At 44.8% G+C, this 18,435-nt stretch overlaps 3 protein-coding genes across 3 annotated transcripts; 1 reads left to right on the forward strand and 2 right to left on the reverse strand.

Moving 5' to 3' along the window:
• Positions 1-2,740: 2,740 nt before the first annotated feature.
• Positions 2,741-5,473, reverse strand: LOC4340900 (uncharacterized). Its single transcript, XM_015786532.3, has one exon. The coding sequence runs from the start codon at positions 3,799-3,801 to the stop codon at positions 3,112-3,114; it is 690 nt and encodes a 229-aa protein (XP_015642018.1). The 5' UTR covers positions 3,802-5,473; the 3' UTR covers positions 2,741-3,111.
• LOC136357065 (protein NRT1/ PTR FAMILY 7.1-like) lies at positions 5,452-10,887 on the forward strand. Its single transcript, XM_066311804.1, has 5 exons — positions 5,452-5,579; positions 6,461-6,540; positions 6,723-6,770; positions 8,022-8,178; positions 9,095-10,887. The coding sequence occupies exon 5, from the start codon at positions 9,101-9,103 to the stop codon at positions 10,523-10,525; it is 1,425 nt and encodes a 474-aa protein (XP_066167901.1). The 5' UTR covers positions 5,452-5,579; positions 6,461-6,540; positions 6,723-6,770; positions 8,022-8,178; positions 9,095-9,100; the 3' UTR covers positions 10,526-10,887.
• A 6,162-nt stretch (positions 10,888-17,049) lies between these two features.
• Positions 17,050-17,646, reverse strand: LOC4340902 (protein LE25). Its single transcript, XM_015787118.3, has 2 exons — positions 17,468-17,646; positions 17,050-17,390 (listed from the first exon to the last, which is right to left on the reverse strand). The coding sequence occupies exons 1-2, from the start codon at positions 17,552-17,554 to the stop codon at positions 17,232-17,234; spliced, it is 246 nt and encodes an 81-aa protein (XP_015642604.1). The 5' UTR covers positions 17,555-17,646; the 3' UTR covers positions 17,050-17,231.
• Between the last annotated feature and the right edge of the window lie 789 nt (positions 17,647-18,435).

The raw sequence follows: 18,435 nt of genomic DNA on the forward strand, positions 1-18,435 counted from the left end.
GGACTGTCACGTAGGACCAAAACCACTTCGGGTTGAGTCAGCAGGTAATTTGTCTAATATTAATAATAGTTGAAGATGAAATATGTCTAACTTTCAGGTTTATGGGGGTAATTCAGTCGACCATAATAGTTCAAGGTGTAATTCATCATTTTTTTCCTTTAAAATAATATCATAACATTATTTATTATATGTTGACCTCATGTGACTAGATCACAAATTAGATATATAATTTTAAAATAATTTAAAGATAGGACAACTTATTTTTTATTGTAGAAGATTTAGTTTAACTATGTATATTTGCGCAAGTTTTTAGAGTATTTTATTTTATTTTATTTTTAAATAGTAGAAAATCACCATCGATTTTTTTCAATGGCACTACGTACATATGTTACATAAGGTTTTTTTTACTTTATCGGTTTTTATTGCAAGTACGTAGGCAGGTTTTCTTTTCTTCTGTGAACAGTAGGTATGTTTTGTTGATTCTTTTCCAGTTATGTAAGTACGTACACAAAGTACTTGTGTTTGATTTCTTTTTTTCTGGCCCACAGTATACATAAGAAAATTATTACTTTTTAAAAATAATACATCTAATCTAATGATAAAAATATTGGATCCACCAATTTAAGTGAAAATTGATGGTGGGATTAAACAGTGCCATGTTGTGGCAAAAATCGATGGTGGGATTAAACAATGCCATGTTGGGGCCAAGGAGTATTTGTAGGAACTCCACCTGCCGGCTTAAGAGCGATTCTAGAAAGTTTAATGAATTTTTAGTATATAATAGATAGATAGATAGAAAACTATGTAATTCCGCACAAACATGTACCCGTGCACTTCGAGAAAAAACGTGTACCAGTGAACTCATTTTTTCGTTCGCAAGAAAAAAATTGAGTAATATGCTTGGTTTGGTTACCGTATATATATGCTACTTGATTCATTAGCACCCAGATTAACTACACAAATTACGTACATCCGTCGAACGGTAGATCGTTTTGTACAGTATACAAGAAGTTATTATTTTTTAATAATAGATCCAATCTCATAGTGTAAAATGACGGGTCCACCAATTTAAGTGAAAATCAACAGTGAGATTAGACCGTGCCATGTGGCGGTATAAGAACGTTTGTAGGAGTGTCACGTGGCGGCTTGAGGGTGTTTGTAGAAAATTTAATGGACTTTTAGTATATAATAGATAGATACTTGACCTTTTAACTTTTGTAATAGTCTTCCTTGCAAGTTTTACTATAATTGCATTTTATGATAAACTAGGATTTTAGATGTTTTGTTTATGATTTACACAAACCACCCACGTCACCTCCGCCCACCACTGCGTCGTCACCGCCTGCCACCTCCGCCCGCCGCCTCCCCTCCCGCCGGATCCGGCGGAGGGGAGGGCACCGCCACCGCCCGCCGCTCCCGGTGGGGAGGAGGAGAACGGATGGTGGAAGAGGAGGAATGGGAGGAGAAGGAGAAAGGGAGAAGGATAACAGACGTGAGGATGAGAAAAGGAAGAAGCGAAGGAAATGATAAGTGTTATAAGTTTCTTTAATCCCGGTTTCTATTTGAACTAGGATAAATGTGATTTTTACCATCCGTGTAAATATGAGTTTTCCAGTAACGACTATACCTTCAAATTGTCAAATATTTATGACTAGGGACTTTATAGTGGCTAGATCGAGTCTTAAAGCATAGTATATATTTTCCATCCTTCGAGAGGAATATATCTCGTAAAAATTAAACTGATTAAGATAAACTGGTTAGACAAGTTGATAATTGGTAGTGACGAGGCTTTTCTCATTGGTACATAACTCGTCATCTGCTAACAGTGTTGCACGCACAGGGAAGAGAAAAACCAGCACTGATGACCACACATCAGTGACGGTTTTATTTTAAAAACCAATATACTAAATTATCTGTTGATGCTGAGTTTTGAGAGAACTGGAAATAAACCGAGCCAAACTTAGGCTGAGCCAAGCCGCCGGATGGAAAAATGATCTTCTTTGAGTAAATTCCACAGCAATATACGAATTTATCAAATGCTCGTTTTGATGCATAAACTTATCCGGTGCGTGCAGTCTAAGGCCAAAAGGATACTACATGGTTAATCTTGTTAATTTAGATGCTAATTAGAATACCACGTAGACATCTATCTAAGAAGAATGTTGCTACTAAAACAAGGATTTTTCAAGTTTATATATTAAATTATACCCATCTAACAAGTGTGTACTACCAATATAATTTACTCTAAATCTTTTATGTGTCAACGTATCACTCTCTCCATCTCTTACTATCCTTGTATCGTTCTCGCACTAATGGGCCTTTCCTACCGACACTGATGGGGATTCTTGTAGTAGTATCTGCCTATCTGGTCATTGTGTGTTATGGAGAGGTATATATACCTCGTAGTGTTGAAGTTAGTTAGGAGGTAAAAACTGAAGATAAGCCAAATTTATATGAGTTTCCAAATTCCAATCCTATTTCAACATATAAGATTAATTATGGTTCCTTCATTCATAGAAAGGTATATTAAGTACGGATAGGTATTAGCTAGAGCCAAATGAAGGGCATACTGTTGTGTCCGGTAATCAGTGATGATGACAGAGAGCGAGACTATGGATCACAACGCGAACAGGCACTGAATCGTGGTAGATATTGAAGCGTTGTGTCGCAAACCCTGAGACCAAAATCACCCAATCCCCATATTATGTGTGTTAAGCACGCGTACTTTTTCGCGCCACAGTTATCATTGGGCCACACATTTATGAGAGGAAAAAGTACACCGAAGGTCCCTCAACTTGTCATCGAATTACAAAATTGTCCTCCAACCACAAAACCAGATACAACGTATCTCCCAACTTATAAAACCGTGCAAACTAGGTCCCTCGGCGGTTTTGAGCCTGGTTTTGTCCGACGTGGCGGCTGACTCAGCGTGAGACCCACATGTAAGGATGCCACGTCAGCACCCTCTCTCTTCCTTTTCCTCTCCCTCCCTTCTCTCTCTCTCGCTTGTCTCCTCTGCAAGTAGCAAGCCGGCCGGCGGGCGTGGAGAGGTCGCCCGGGGCGAGGCGGGAGAGGAAGCGGCGGTGGGCGACACGGCGGCGACGGCGGAGGCTACGACGCCGGAGGGGAGGCCACCGCGGCGGCGACGGCTGAGGCTGCGACGCTGGAGGGGAGGCCGCCGCGCCGAGGTTGGATTCTCCCTTCCGCCGCGCCGACAGGAGGAGCCGGCGGCCGGCGATGCAGGGGCGGCGGTAGTGGCGAGACGGGAGAAGGAGAGGGCATCGGCGGCGGGAGCACTGCATGGGGAGAGCGAGGACGATGGGGCACCTCGGCGTCGAGACCCTCCTCTCCATCCCCGGGCGCCGCGACGGCGGAGGCTGCGACACTGAAGGGGAGGCCGCCGCGCCGAGGTTGGATTCTCCCTTCCGCCGCACCGAGAGGAGGAGTCGGCGGCCGGCGACGCAGGGGCGGCAGTAGCGGCGAGGCGGGAGAAGGAGAGGGCGTCGGCGGCGGGAGCACTGCGAGGGGAGAACGAGGACGATGGGGCACCTCCTCCCCTCCATCCCCGGGCGCGCGTGCTCGGCGGCGAGTGGAGTGGGCGACCGCGAGGCGGAGCGGCGGTGGGTGGAGTTGGGTGACGACGAGGCGGAGCGGCGGCGCGCGAAGTCGGCGGCACGGAGCGCGGCAGTGGCGGGCAGAGCCGGCAGCCGGAGTGGGGCGATTGCCGGTGGAGCGGCGACAATCCGCCGCCGACGCCGATCTCAACAGCTTCGGCGCCCCAAATCCCTTCGTCGTCATCATCGTGCCTCCTCCACCGAGCTCCACTCCCGCCGCCGTCGCCGCTCCCACTTCCCTATCTGCTTCCCACAGCCGCGGCTGTCAACGCTGCTGAAGACGACGACGACGGGTTCAATGAGGAGGACGCGCACCACCTCTTCCCTCGTCTGCTCCCCAGCCGCCCACGCGCCGCTTCTCCGCCGCCATGCTGCCACCGCCGCCGCCTGCCGCCGTCACGGCGCCGCCCTCCTCGCGGCATCAGATGAGGAGAGGACGAGAGAGAGACAGATGAGTAAAGGATAGAGATTGACGTGGCATCCTACATGTGGGGTCCACGTGGGTCCCACGCTGACTCAGCCGCCATGTAGGATAAAACCGGGGCTAAAACCACCGAAGGACCTATTGTGATCGGTTTTGATTACTTGAGGGACGCCGGATATCTGGTTTTGTAGTTGGGGGACATTTTGTAACTCGATGACAAGTTGAGGGACCTTCAGTGTACTTTTTCCTTTATGAGATTGCTCTCGAGCTGTTGATGAGCGTTTGGGCCTACCAACCATTTTCTCGGCCGTGCAAGTTTGTTTCCACGAGCGAGATGTACGTGATCTAACGGGTACACCAAGTTGGGCTTATGGGCTGTCTTATAGTGAAGGCCTAATTGTAAGCACTAAAATTTGATTTGGACCTTAGTGTCTGTGCGCTTCCCTCAGCCCATTGGGTTTCACCCGTAGAGGTGTGTGTATATATATATATATGCGCTTTAAGGATTGAAGAATAAAAAGCTCCTCCTTTTTTAAAAAAAAAACTTTCTTAGTCAGATCACAGCATTGACTGATATATATCCAAGAATAAAGAGCATAATTAAACCTCAAACAGAATATACAAAAAAAAAAAAAGTATATAAGCACAAACGAAGTTCATAGCACAGCAAGACGATCGATTAATTGCAGCGGCTTTTATCTCCTCGCGGCTTGAGGCCAGCTGCAAATTACGTGTTCATTCCGCGGAAAAGCTAGCTAGCTAGCTCTACCTAGTCAGCTACCTCCTCTATCTAAAAAAATGTCTAATCTAACTATAAACCTAGACACACATGTGTACAGGTTCATAGTACTTTTTTTTTTCTTTTACAGACTAGTACGTTCCAAGTTCCAACAACAGCACAACAAAACTCCATCTTATAAAGAACAAGAGCACAAGAAAGCTAGGAGCTAGCTAGCGTATGAAAGAAGCACAGTCATCTTAAGAACAAGCAACCTAAACAGAACAAGTGCACACATCAGCTTTAACACATGAACAATTAAACGTTTCGGCGAGCGATCATGCGATGAATGGATCGAACAGTAGACTACTCGTCAGCTCGATCTTTTTGCCGTTTGCTTCTGAATCGGATCTGTCACGAGCTATGGCTGATAAGTTAAGCTTAATTCTCTCTGGAAGCACAAGCAAAGCGTCCCGGTTTGTTTCGCTCGATGCCAATGAATCTTGACGTGTCATCTGTATCTCTCTCCCTTCCACATCAGCAGAAATTAACTTTCGCTAGCTCTTCGGTCGCCTTAGCTTGTCAGCTTTGCTGCATTTCTCTTTTTGTTTTGTTCTTTTTGCAAATGTTTGTTGCAGAAATTTTGGCTTCGACTGCTCTCCCCTTCAGGTTAAATAATCGGCAGATCGGCGACTAATTAATTAAGCAGCTCTGCTCACCTTTAGCTTCGAGTAGGAGTGAAGTGTTAATTTATTCCTCGCAGCTAGCTTAGCTCTTTTGGACTAGGAGATCTAGCAGCGAGCTGAGCTGACTACTTAAGCAGGTATATTCATATATGTTGGCTTAATTATCTCTGCTCATTTTAGTTATTATCCTGTATTCATGTATATGTTCAGGTGTGACGAGATCTGAAATTCTGAATGTGTATTAGTTTCTGTTCTCTGCCCAATCTTTTCTGCTTATATGTGAGACTGACCACTAATTTAAATTATCTGGTGTTAAGTAAAGCACAATCATCAGCTACCTGCAATATATGTTGTTTGCTAATTTTTAGTTACATCCAGGTGTCATGTTCATACCTCGCCGGCCGTAAGAAACTCCTGATAAGGGTTAAAACTGAAAATTTTAAGCATTTGAAAGTGGAACCATCCTGTCCTGGCCCTCCTCTCCAAATTGGTTTTCAAATAGAACAAATAATTGGATGGAGGATTTATTCCCCCACTCAGCTGTAAAAAATTCGAGGACATATATAAAAAAAATATATTTTTTCATATAGGAGCATGAGTAGTCCATACAGTATGATGTAGTTTCCTTCAGAAAACAACCTAACATCTCTATATATCATGTTGTTTACAGGGTACCTGAGTAACCATTGAAAAATATCATTTTTCCTCACCCTCTATAGAAATATTTCTTGGCATTTTCAATTAATTTTTGTTTGAGTAAATTCTATATAGCTGTAGGGATCTTCTGTGATCCCAGATGGCTTTATTTTTCTTTTACATTATATTGGACAGAGCAATGTTCTGACGACCCATTTTTTTCTGCCGGCTGAAACATGGAGAAAATCAATAATAAGATTCTAAGAAAATATGTATTGAATTGCAATGTTTCATTTTCATTATTTTTGTTTCTTGATTGTATAAAAAGCAGGATTGTTTGAAATATTCCCTTGCTTAATTTTTCTCCTTATCATTTTTTTAGCAAGTTCTGGTCATTTGTGCTAAAAGGTTGCTAAACAATATAATATGGAGTTTCCGGAGATTACGATCGTCGATGAAACAGTAAGAACTTCTTTACTATGTTTACCACTTTATACTATGTTCAGACATAAATATTGTAGCAAACTTATAATTTTATAATCTTACTTGTATTTTCTAAAATTTAATAATATGAAAACTAAGGCTAGCAGATCAAACATTTCCTTACTGATCTTTTCTTTTTTATATATATATTCGTATTGAAGGTTCCCGACACCGTGGGATCTGCAGAGATCATGGCATTTGAGATCAGAGTAAGAGCGTATATCTGTTTTTTTTTACCCCTTAATAGTTTAAAATAGAAGTAAATGTACTTTCCAGCATTTGAATGATTGGAACCTTAACTAACTATTTACCTTTCATACCTTCAGTATCATCTGTGTTTCTATTGTGTCAAAAGTTGGAACAATCAAATAGTAGAGGTTCTCTCCCATCCGTGGAGAGGTTTAAACCCATTGCTCAAGAGAGACAAATACTTTAAACTAGTTGAGATGTTTAGAACAAAAGTACACGATTGGTAATAACAATGACTTTTCTGCTTTATTTGATCTATATAGAGGCATATACTTTATAATATTAGGTAGAAAGTATATATGCCTCATACATTTTAAGATATCACCTATGTGAGAACAGAAGGAGCATATATCACGATGAAGATAAATTGTAACATGATCCAAGTGAAGTAGCACCCCGTATAGGAATCACTACGGAAAGCACTAAAGAGGGCAAAGATGAAGATGGTGCCCATCCATATGCTGATGTTGTTGGTGGCCACGGCGTTCTCTTGGTGGGGCACCCGCCGGAAGAACATCACCAGGTCCATGGCAACGCTGAAGAAGGCGAACTAAATGTATATACCTAGCAAAGTTTAAAAATAAAATAAAAAACATTTATAAATATGATTTGTGAAATTATGCAATTAGTTTGATATCTCCGGTATGGCGAGGTATTTCTAAAATGGTAAGAAGGCATATACCTCTTCAAGAAGAGGACAAAACCTAAAAACATCATATTCTTTTTATATTATACTCCCTCCTTCCTTAAATGTTTGACGCCGTTGGCTTTTTTAAATATGTTTGACCGTTCGTCTTATTCAAAAACTTTTATGAAATATATAAAACTATATATATACATAAAAGTATATTTAACAATAAATCAAATGATAGGAAAAGAATTAATAATTACTTAAATTTTTTGAATAAGACAAACGGTCAAACATATTTTAAAAAGTCAACGGCGTCAAACATTTTGGAATGGAGGAAGTACCAATTAAGTACCTCCCCAAGATGATGTCCTTTAGATTGCTACTTGTTACGTTGAATATTATAATTGAATATGATAGGTAACACTTCAGAATCATTTGTTCTGTTTGTACTTATTATTTGTCGGCGAATTAATCAAACCAAGAATAAAAACTCTAAAATTTTTAGTCTATCCTTATTACTTTCTAGTAGAGTGGTAAGTGAGTTGTGACACCTTTTTCCTCAACTACTTTTTTTTAAAAGCCAATGGAAGATGTTGAATCTGTGGGATCATGCTCTCCATGCAATTCCATGATATACAATGAGTCATTTGTGCACACTGAAGATCAGACCCAACATTTCCAGGGAAGCCCAGAACTGAAGACTTCAAGAGGAAAGATGACAATGGCACTACTTCTTGGTAAAAATTTAATCCCCACAATCTCATCCCAACTCTCTCTTTTTTTTCGTGGTTAATAGTGTTTGATTTACTAATAGTCCAGTATTTATACCAATATAATGTGGAGAACAATCTATCATTTTATACAATACTAGTCATAGGACCGTGCCTTGCAAACGGATGTGATATGGTGAATGTGGTTTAATTTTTTTTTCTCTTCTCCCATATTTTTCTCTCAATTGGTTAGTTTTTTCTAGTGTTTCTTATGGATAGAATGGGAATAAGGATGACTGTGCTTTTAAGATATATAGTAGAGATAAACTAACCAGTGTTGAACAACACTGCAATGCAAAATGGGGGCATATATAGTGGTTTGATCCAAAAGAAATTAAAATATTTATTTTACCTCAGTGATTAAGCAGCTCTACTTGACGATGCAGTGAGCTATGTGTTGGCCAACTTTGCATTTTTTGGCGTCGCCGTGGGCCTGGTGGTGTTCCTCAGGCAGGTGCTCCACCAGGAGAACGCCGAGGCCGCCAATAGCGTCAGCATGTGGATGGGCACCGTCTACATCTTCTCCCTCTTCTGTGCTTTCCTGAGTGACTCCTATATGGGGCGCTACATCACTTGCATCATGTTCCAATTCATCTTCATCGTGGTATGTAATCCTTCTCTTGTCAAACAGGTGATATCCTGAAAAATATGCAGTCAGATATCAGGATAAACTCAGCAGTAGTATAAAATATAACAACATAAATACTGTGTCAACATTTTAAACAATCTTAATTATGTAAAAAACAGAGCATATGTGCAATTTTGATTTCAGACGACTGAAAATAGCAAAACTGAATTATAAGTTTAAAGTTATTATAAGGTTAAGAGTGTCAGCAGTTGATGCATGAGACAAGTTTAATTTCTTGTGTGTTTTGGCATGCAGGGGTTGATGCTCCTGTCGCTGTTGTCGTGGTTCTTGCTGGTGGAGCCGCCGGGGTGCGGCGACGGCGGCGGGCTCAGGCAGTGCGCGGCGCCGTCCCGGCGTGGCGTCGCGGTGTTCTACCTGTCCATCTACATGGCGGCGTTCGGGAACGGCGGGTACCAGCCGTCGGTGGCGACGTTCGGCGCCGACCAGTTCGACGACGCCGACCCCGGCGAGCGGCGGCGCAAGCAGGCCTTCTTCTGCCTCTTCTACCTCTCGCTCAACGTCGGCTCCCTCTTCTACAACTCCGTCCTGGTGTTCTTCGAGGACAGGGGCCGGTGGGTCGCCGGCTTCTGGGTCTCCACCGCCGCCGCCGCGCTCGCGCTCGCGCTCTTTCTCCTCGGCACGCCGCGCTACCGCCGGGTCCGACCTGCCGGCAACCCGCTCACCCGCATCGCCCAGGTGTTCGTCGCCGCGTACCGCAAGCGGCACATCGTGCCGCCGCCCGGCGACCACCTCCACGAGGTCGATGGCGAGGGCTCGGCGATCCGTGGCGTCGGCAAGCTCGCCCACAGCGACCAGCTCAGGTTTCTTGACAAGGCGGCGACGGCGACCGAGGAGGACTACCACGACGGGAACGCCAAGAACCCGTGGAGACTGTGCACGGTGACGCAGGTGGAGGAGGCCAAGTGCGTGGTGAGCATGGTGCCCATCTGGATCTGCAGCATCGTCTACTCCGTGGAGTTCACCCAGATGTCGTCCTTGTTCGTGGAGCAAGGCGCGGCCATGGACACCGACATCCTGGGCCTGTTCAACGCGCCGGCCGCGTCCATGTCGGTGTTCGACGTCGCCGGCGTGCTCGCCACGCTCGCCTTCTCCCACTACGTCCTGGTGCCCGCGGCGGCGAGGCTGACCAAGAACCCGCGCGGCGTCGGCGAGCTCAAGCGCATGGGCGCGGGCCTCGTGATCGCGCTGCTCGGCATGGTCGCCGCGGCGGTCGTCGAGGTCCACCGCCGCCGCCGATCCGGCGCCGGCGGCCGCGCCATGAGCGTGCTGTGGCAGGCGCCGCAGTACGCGGTGATGGGCGCGTCGGAGGTGTTCGTGTACGTGGGGCAGCTGGAGTTCTTCAACGTGCAGTCGCCGGAGGGGGTGAAGAGCCTGGGGAGCTCGCTGTGCATGGCGTCCATCTCGCTGGGGAACTACGCCAGCATGGTGATGGTGAGCGCCATCAGCGGCGTCGCCTCGCGGCGGCGGACCGGCGGAGGGACGGCGGGGTGGATCCTGGCCGAGCTCGACCGCGGCCACCTCGACCGCTCCTTCATCACCCTCGCCGTGCTGTCCGCCGTGGACCTCGTCGTGTTCATCGTGTTCGCGCGGTTGTTCAAGGGCATCGAGCCGGAGGTGGAGGGGATCAGCTCCAGTCCACAGGATGACCACATATATATAGTCTAGCTAGATACATCTTTTATATATATATATATATATATATAATTATCATGAAATGGCTGTTAAATTCAGTTGTTTGCATTGGTGCTGTTCGACAGACGTTTGTACTCCGCCTTTATTTAAGAACGTGCACCAAACATGTTTTTTCTTTTAATGTGATGTTCGATTGATCCTCAAGAAGTGAGATTGGAGGGGATTTATTACACACCTTTAGTGGTGCGGAATCCCTCAATCCTCTCCAAACCGAACAAGCAATCTCCTGGCATGTATAACCAGGCATGTTTCTGTTTAGGCTGAAGTTTTGGTGTAAAACAGTTTAGAGTAATAATTTGAGCCTGGTTGGACAAGAGGTATTTGTCATCATAATATATTTTACGTCTCTTTAAAGAAAATCTATGCTACCAATTTGTTTTATATTTTTTAACCTATTTAAGAAGCGCGTGGATAAAATGGGTGTGTACGCAGCTAGGTGAAAACAAATTGTCCCTGGTTGAACCGTTAGAAAATTCTATGGTACTATATTTACCTGGTATATCTTATAGAAGACACCTGGTATATCTTATAAAAGACAGGCTAGATATTAAAATCTCGTTACTGACCATTTTTTTTCTAAAGCAATGGTACCTCGTGAAATGGCATTATTTAAAAAGAAAAAACAATGGGATCTAGCATATAGTGCATGGGACGGTGAACAATTTGCTTGATTCCTATCTCCCCTAGATAGATCAATCCTTGAAAGGAGAAACGAAGAACGAAGAGGAACTTATATGCATGCTGAAAAATCACCGTAGTAACGAAACAAAGACCAAGCAATCATTCTAGAAAGATTTGGACATGAATGCAGTTGAATGTACATGTGACTTTTGAGGTTAAAAAAGACATAAAAAGTGAGAAAGATACCCAAAGGTCTGCAAAAACTTGAAAGAATTTTACTTAATAATTTGTGACTTGTTTATGCGTGCTAAATGATCTCGTCATCTGAAGTAATATATAGAAACTATAAAAAGGTAAATAAATAGGTAATACTTTAGGATCTCACCATAGTATGTAGTCAGCGAAACATACAAGCTTTTAGTGCATATCTACGCAGCGGAGTATCCAAAAATTTCTCAGAACCATGGCAGGCTTCACTAGTATGAGTAGCAGCTAGCATCGTTGGGCACCAACAGCAGAATGAGTCCGCCCTAGCCAGCTCTCATTGTGCACCAGGCAACCTGGCTGGGCAACCTGGCTGGGCAACGAGAGCTATGCTAGTTGTTCTATATAAGATAGAAATATGTAGAATAAGATTGGTGGTGTCGCAATGAGAGGCGTCGCTTTATATAGCGGTGTAGGTAAGGACCACTTCCAAGAACATGTTATTACCCATGTACCTTATGCGTGCACACAAGATAAGGTTAATGGAAATACGTGGAAATACGTGGAAAGGGAATGCGTGCACACTAGATAAGCTTATAAGTACGTGGAAAGGGAACAACTTTTATAGAACCGGTGTTGTCGCTACTCGAACGGTTTTACATATGGCAAAGCATTTATGGTATTATTACAAAAGTGAGATGGTAGAAATTTTCTTTATAGAAAGTGTTGCCCTTTAATGTCGTTTGATATAGGTACGAATAAAACATTAAAGGTTTCATCATGAAAGCAAATTAAAGGGACTCCTTTCTTGTGATTGTCGTTAACTGAATCTGTTGCGAGTAAAATAAAAGTTCTTATGTTATTAGTATGGAGAGGATGGAATAAAGGCACATTCTAAACAATGTGAGAGCCCCCGGTTTTGAACACTAGAAACCTTATGTGTTCACAATACCATTTCATGGATTTGTAGATGGTACACACATGATAAAATTGCATATCACATAGCTAACATCATTATAAAGGTCAAATAATACATTAATAATACAAGGATTGCATGAGTGGGACCAAAATAAACTAAGCATGGTACAATACCAAATACTGAAAGATCTAGACAAAGTAGCGGAAGTGAAGCTACGACGGTCCATCTTATTTCAAAGGTAGCTACTGGAAAACCTAGCTAGGTCCTACATTGTTTTCTCCGTCTCATCATTGGCGTAGCATTCATAAGGTCATCTCCGAGACATCCTTCTAAAAGAGTTAATTAAGCACGTGTGAGTACCAACTGTACTTAGCAAGCTAGTACTACATAATACATTAGTGCACACAGGGTTCAACCCTTCAAGGATGGCTAGGTTTATTCGCATAAAATTAGATTTCACAAATCATTTCACAAAGCTATGAATTTGACACTTATAACTGAAAACAACGTTAAGTTGAAGTAGTAGTTAATCAATGAGGGTTCATCTACCTCCCCAAGCCCCGCTTGGTTCGGTTTACCCTTACATCCAATTTTTCACATTTTCACCGCACATCGGGAAGGGTCACACATTCTCTCCAATCCTATTCTAAGCAGTTTTAAAATTTATGAGGCTAGTCAAGAGAATGGCTATTTGAATGGATTTATTTTACTCACACCGTAGTGGATGCATGCTTTTAATCCCGCATTCCGTGATGCACCCAACACATAAGACTTGTCATGACCTGGTTTTTTGGTTCCCCTTGCATTGCATTCCCCAATGACTATAACCCTCATGCACCCCAAGCGAGCCACCCTACCTCGAGGAGCTAGCAGTGAGAGGAGTACTAGCCTTTTCAAAGTATCTAGGCGGTTACATTATATATAGAATTAAGGGGCATTTTATGTTTCGACATCATTAATCACCACAAACATTTCAATACAATATCACAAGAATTCGGGTGCAGAACCAATCATGTCTGGGATACCGCCCCACTTGGATTACCTAATTTACCGTATCTATACCCATTCGAGAAATACAGTCGTACTCTGTTTCTTTCCTGCTTCTTGACTTGGTCCTTAACTGACCAAGGTCAATGGCTTGCCATTTCATAGAATCACCCATATTCTATCCGTGTCGCCCCAGTCGAAATTATTTTGTTTTGTTAATTTTTTTGGTTTTCACAAAGGTTTTGAGTTGCGGATGGCGCTCATGTCTCCACCCGCTTTCCAATAATCACTCCCATCAAGTGATCACCACCATCACATCCATAACACAAGCAGGGGTGTACAAACTTCTAAGCAGGCAATGGTAAGGAGTGTCAATACTTGACCACACATTATAATAGACTCAGGCAACAAGGAATACTGGCAAAAATTTCAAAGATGGTTTTAGCATACAATTTTATTTGCAATCAACACATTTATCAAAATAGTATCAACATGCTAAAACTGGGGAGCGTAGTGACTTGTCCTGCTCAGTGAGGTGTTTGACATGGGGTAGCGAGGTATGAGTGCGGAGGGCAGAGGAAAAGGGAAAAATATAGGAAGAATGCACTGGGCAGCTCGGGTTTTTTAGGCGGCGACGATTGTCCTCGCTGGCTTGGAGGAGAAGGCGAGGCCGTGGCACTTGATGTGAGCCCGGAGCATGCGGATCGCATGGACATGCGTCTCCAGGTGGCTGGGCGCTCGCCCTTAGCGCACTGGACCGGGTCCAATGGCGGCACGACATGGATGTCGGGGCAAAAAAGGCGGGGCCACAAGCGATGTGGTGATTCGTGGTAGTTTGGGTGGTGTCGGACGATCGTTGTGTGGCGTTGCTCAGAAGGATGGATGACGCAGATGGTTGGTGGGTAGCGCGTCCACTTGACGCGTGAAAATCCGGCGAGGACGGTAGATGCAACGTCCGTCTCTTGTTGCGGCGCGGCATGATAGGGAGCGGCACCTCGGGTCTGTGCAGTGCGCATGACAAGCGGGAGCAGTGCACAGGAAGGCGATGCACGAGACATTTCCGTCCATGCCATGGATATCACGTTACGGCATCACCTAGCACAGGCACCATGCACGGCACGACGCATTGGAGGAGCAAAGGATGGACATGGTGACGTCTCGAATAGGGTTCGAGGAGCGGCTTGACGTTTTTCATCGGCGACAAGGCGCGGTGGGTTGGGCGGACTGCGACAACAAGCTTGTTGGCGATAGGGAGTGCCTTGGACTCCGTTGGATGGCGGCGACCAGCTTCACATGCGGGGAAAAAGGGGATCAAGCCCCAGGGTCGGCGAGTCGGCTCGGTATCTGTCTAGGCAGTCCACCTAGGATGGGGAGGGAAGGCAGGCTGGGTCGGGCTAGCCCGGCTGGTGTGGGGCGGGGGAGGTGGGGAAAGAGGAAAAGAGAAGTTGAGGGACTCGTGTTGTCACGACCGGAAATAACCCAACAGGTTTTCCTTACGTGCGTGCATTATTCCTCGTCCCAGGAGATGAGGTACACAAAAGTTGATACATATCAGAGTTTAACAAGCAGAAGCGTAAATAGTATTTTTATTACATGGGCAACCAAAGAACCAACACTCAGAGATAAACGAAGAAGCACGGAAGACTAGGGTGAACACCATAGGCACTTGACGGCAGGCACGAGCTAGACACCGAAGCCATCCTCTTCCAAGAACTCCTTTTCTGGGTTGGAGAAAAAATTGAGCAAGATCACCGTACTCAACAAGTCACACCAACAAATGCACAGTAAATGTAAGGGGAACAAAGATAGACTAATAAGGGATTAGGTTTTGCAGTAAAACAACATTTTAAACCACTTATTAGTTGCTCAAAGCCATTTGGTAAATTCAAACTAGGTCTACACGGTATTATAATTATCCGCGGCCGTGAACCCACACGAACCTATCTTAACCCAAGGCCTACGAAGAGTCGGACTAAACTGGCAGCCTTAAAGCGGGCCCCAGCTCGTCCAAGCCAACCCAAGCTAACCATTCCAGGTTTTAGTTGATTGACATTTTTTTTAGAGTGAAACCACTAACTTGGGTATATTGCCCATAACCGAGGGTGCGGCTATTCGAATAGATTATACTCTGATCAGATGTGTACATCTTTACCCACAAGACACATCTTCCTTACGTGTCTCCACACACCACATACCAGCACGATATATGGACAGAGGGTTTGACATAGTTCTTCACTCATCCTAGCCCTGAACAAAAGTACCGACTCAACGCCCGCCTACGGCTGGGGTTATAGGGACAAACAGGTTATGGTTGAGCCCTATGGCATCAGAAGATCTCTCAGGAGTGATCACCCTAATGCCTGTCCTGAGCCACGACATCTCGACTACCGGACACCCGCTCGTGTAGCCTTCATTTGCCTCGAAGATATCTATTACCCGACATCATTCTTCTCTATATTTGTCCTTTGTAAACAATATATATTTGTGAGGGAGTCATAACTTGTAATATTATGGACACTAGACACATGTACATATGCTATGTAATTATATATATCGATTTTTCTAATAGTGCTCGTATAATTTATATGTGACTGCTAGAGAGAGTAATATTATGCATATGACGATTCAAAAGCACAACGAGTGACCAACGGTTACATAGCACAAGAAGCATAACGAGCACAACAAGCGCGTAATATTATGCATATGACGATTCAAAAGCACACAAAAAGATAGAGCGCGTATCTTTCCAAACGGCTAGCATGTGATCCCGTGCGGTCGGCCTAGCACATACTTACCAAGATTATAGATTATCTCGTGCAGTCGACATATCCAAACCGTTATCCCGTGTGGTCCTCTCGATTATCCCATACGGTCCACGTAACCCGACCGCACGAGATAATAGATTATCCCGTGCGGTTGGGCCACCCGCACGAGAAAATATTAATTTTCGCAGATAGGTAAAGTGCCGACGGGCGGAACCTCCGTACCGAAAAAAATCCATTTTAACCGCACGAAAAAATCGAATCTTTAGTAGTAGTTGATTTGTAAGATTCTTCCATAAGTTATCTTTAGTAGTGGTTGATTTGTAAAATTCTTTCATAAGTTTTGTTTATAATTATGACTAGTGGATAATGAGGTGTACGGATTATTTTTGAGGGATAGTGCCTGTCTGTCTTATTTTTATTGGGGCACAATATAGATGATTATAAGGCCTGCCCGGCCCGGCACGACTATATATGACCATAAGGCCTGCCCGGCACGGCACGGTCACCACTTCGTGCTGGGCCGTGCCAGCCCATGAGCTGGTCTCCACTTCGTGCCGGGCCGTGCCAGCCCATGAGCTAGACCAGCGACCACCAGCCCAGACACGATCCACCAGCGATCGAGCCATGCCGTGCCGGCCTGAAAGCACGGATAGCTCATCGTGCGTTCTTTGAAATAAGTCTATTTCCCCACCCACCCACCCACCCACTTTTGCTTCCTCATGCCTTACGTATGGTTGAAATTAAGTCTGTTATGCATACCCATACTCTCGTACCGGGCCTGGCCAGGCCGGGCCGGCCCAGCGTGCTAGTAGGAAAGCCCAGAAACGGCCCGGCGGTCGGGCTAGGCCTGGACGGACCCAACCACCAGTCGGGCCGTGCCGTGCCTGGAACGGACCAAAATGCCGTGCCTTGGCCGGGCCATCAGGCCTCGAGCGGCCATCTATAGGGCACATGATGAAGTTTACAAGTGATACTGAATAAGAGTATACCCGTCATCAATATGCACATTGCAAGCGATCGACGTGAGTTCATACATACTAGTGATTACTGGTACAAAGCTAGCGCGCGGCGTCATGCGGGTAGCTAGTGCGTGCAGCTAGTTCAAGCCGGTCATGAGCGCGCGCGGCCGCCAGCCACTATGGCACGCACGCACGCACGCGTGCCTCGCTAGCTAGTAGCTTAGCTACCCCGTGGCGGTGGTAAAGGTGTGCTTGCCGGACTTCTCGTCAGCGTGGCCCTCCTTCTCGACGCGCTCGTCGGACTCCGCCTCCAGCTTCCTGTCCTCCTTCCGCTCCTCCGCCTCCCGCTTCTTCATCGGGTCCCCCGTCGTCGCCTTCTCCACCTGCAATTTGGCCGGTCATGATCGATCAGACACCAGCGATGCCAGCGACAAGAAACGAGAATTGAGTACGTACGTACCTTCTCGCCGGCGGTGGCCTTGGCCTTGTGGACGCCGGCCTTGGCGGAGGATGCCGCGTCCTCGGCCTTGGCTTTCATGGTCGCCATCCTCTCCCAAGTCCCAACTAGTCTTTAACACACTCTGCTCTGCAGCTAACTCTGTCTGATCTGCTCGATCGGTGTAAGCTAGCTCTTGCGCTGCCTGCGGCCTCATCGTCGTTTCGATTTATATGCACAAGATAAAGCGGCGAACGATCGATGCGTGCGTGCGTGCGTGTGACACGGACGTGTCGCTTGCTGAGGCCGCCGTGAGCGAAGGCGGGGGAATCTCTGGATGCATCGTGGCACGTCGGCTGTGCAGAGAATGGACGCGTGTTTGTATTTGTCCACGTCAAAAGAGTTGCTAAGCTCGAACAACATTTCCATCGGAATTACTTGCTTGCCGGGCCTCAACAGATGAGTTCGGTAGCTGCCACGTTCACTCACTGCTTGCTTTGAGTGGTTTACGAATACTTAATGTTTATGGTAAAGTTATATGAAAATTTTAAAAATTTTGATCATTAATAATTCCTTAAAACTTAAGTTTGCCTTAAAAGTTACAAGTATTGTATTTTAAGCTTACTATATTTAATTGATTTATTTAAAACAAAAAATTGATTGTGAGATTTTTAAAAGTTTAATCAAATCTTATTCCATATGTTAAATATTTATGATAAAGAGTATTTTTGTTATCGTCGATTATTTGCTTCATGCCTCCCAGCATAGGTTTACTTTTGAAAAAAAGGTTTCTTTTATTGTCACTTGTTTAAACTATTTGTTAAATAAATATTTGTTTAAATTATGCTATGATAAAATCGATAATCTGCGATAATGACTTGATCGACAATTAATCCAGACCAAATAAGGCTTGACTAATCCACGACAATAGCATGATCGACAATTAATTTCATTTTTGAAACAATTTTTGTCGTTCCCCTTAGTTCTCATTC

This window comes from Oryza sativa, chromosome 6, assembly GCF_034140825.1.
Source record: "Oryza sativa Japonica Group chromosome 6, ASM3414082v1".
Classification (NCBI taxonomy): Eukaryota; Viridiplantae; Streptophyta; class Magnoliopsida; order Poales; family Poaceae; genus Oryza; species Oryza sativa.

What these genes read in the sequence shown, in the direction of transcription:
- LOC4340900 (XM_015786532.3), bottom strand. Translation starts at nt 3,801, where the DNA reads ATGATGACGACGAAGGGATTTGGGGCGCCGAAGCTGTTGAGATCGGCG.
- LOC136357065 (XM_066311804.1), top strand. Translation starts at nt 9,101, where the DNA reads ATGCTCCTGTCGCTGTTGTCGTGGTTCTTGCTGGTGGAGCCGCCGGGG.
- LOC4340902 (XM_015787118.3), bottom strand. Translation starts at nt 17,554, where the DNA reads ATGGCGACCATGAAAGCCAAGGCCGAGGACGCGGCATCCTCCGCCAAG. An exon ending in AGGCCACCGCCGGCGAGAAG is followed by an intron (nt 17,391 to 17,467) that starts GTACGTACGTAC and finishes GCCAAATTGCAG; the next exon opens with GTGGAGAAGGCGACGACGGG.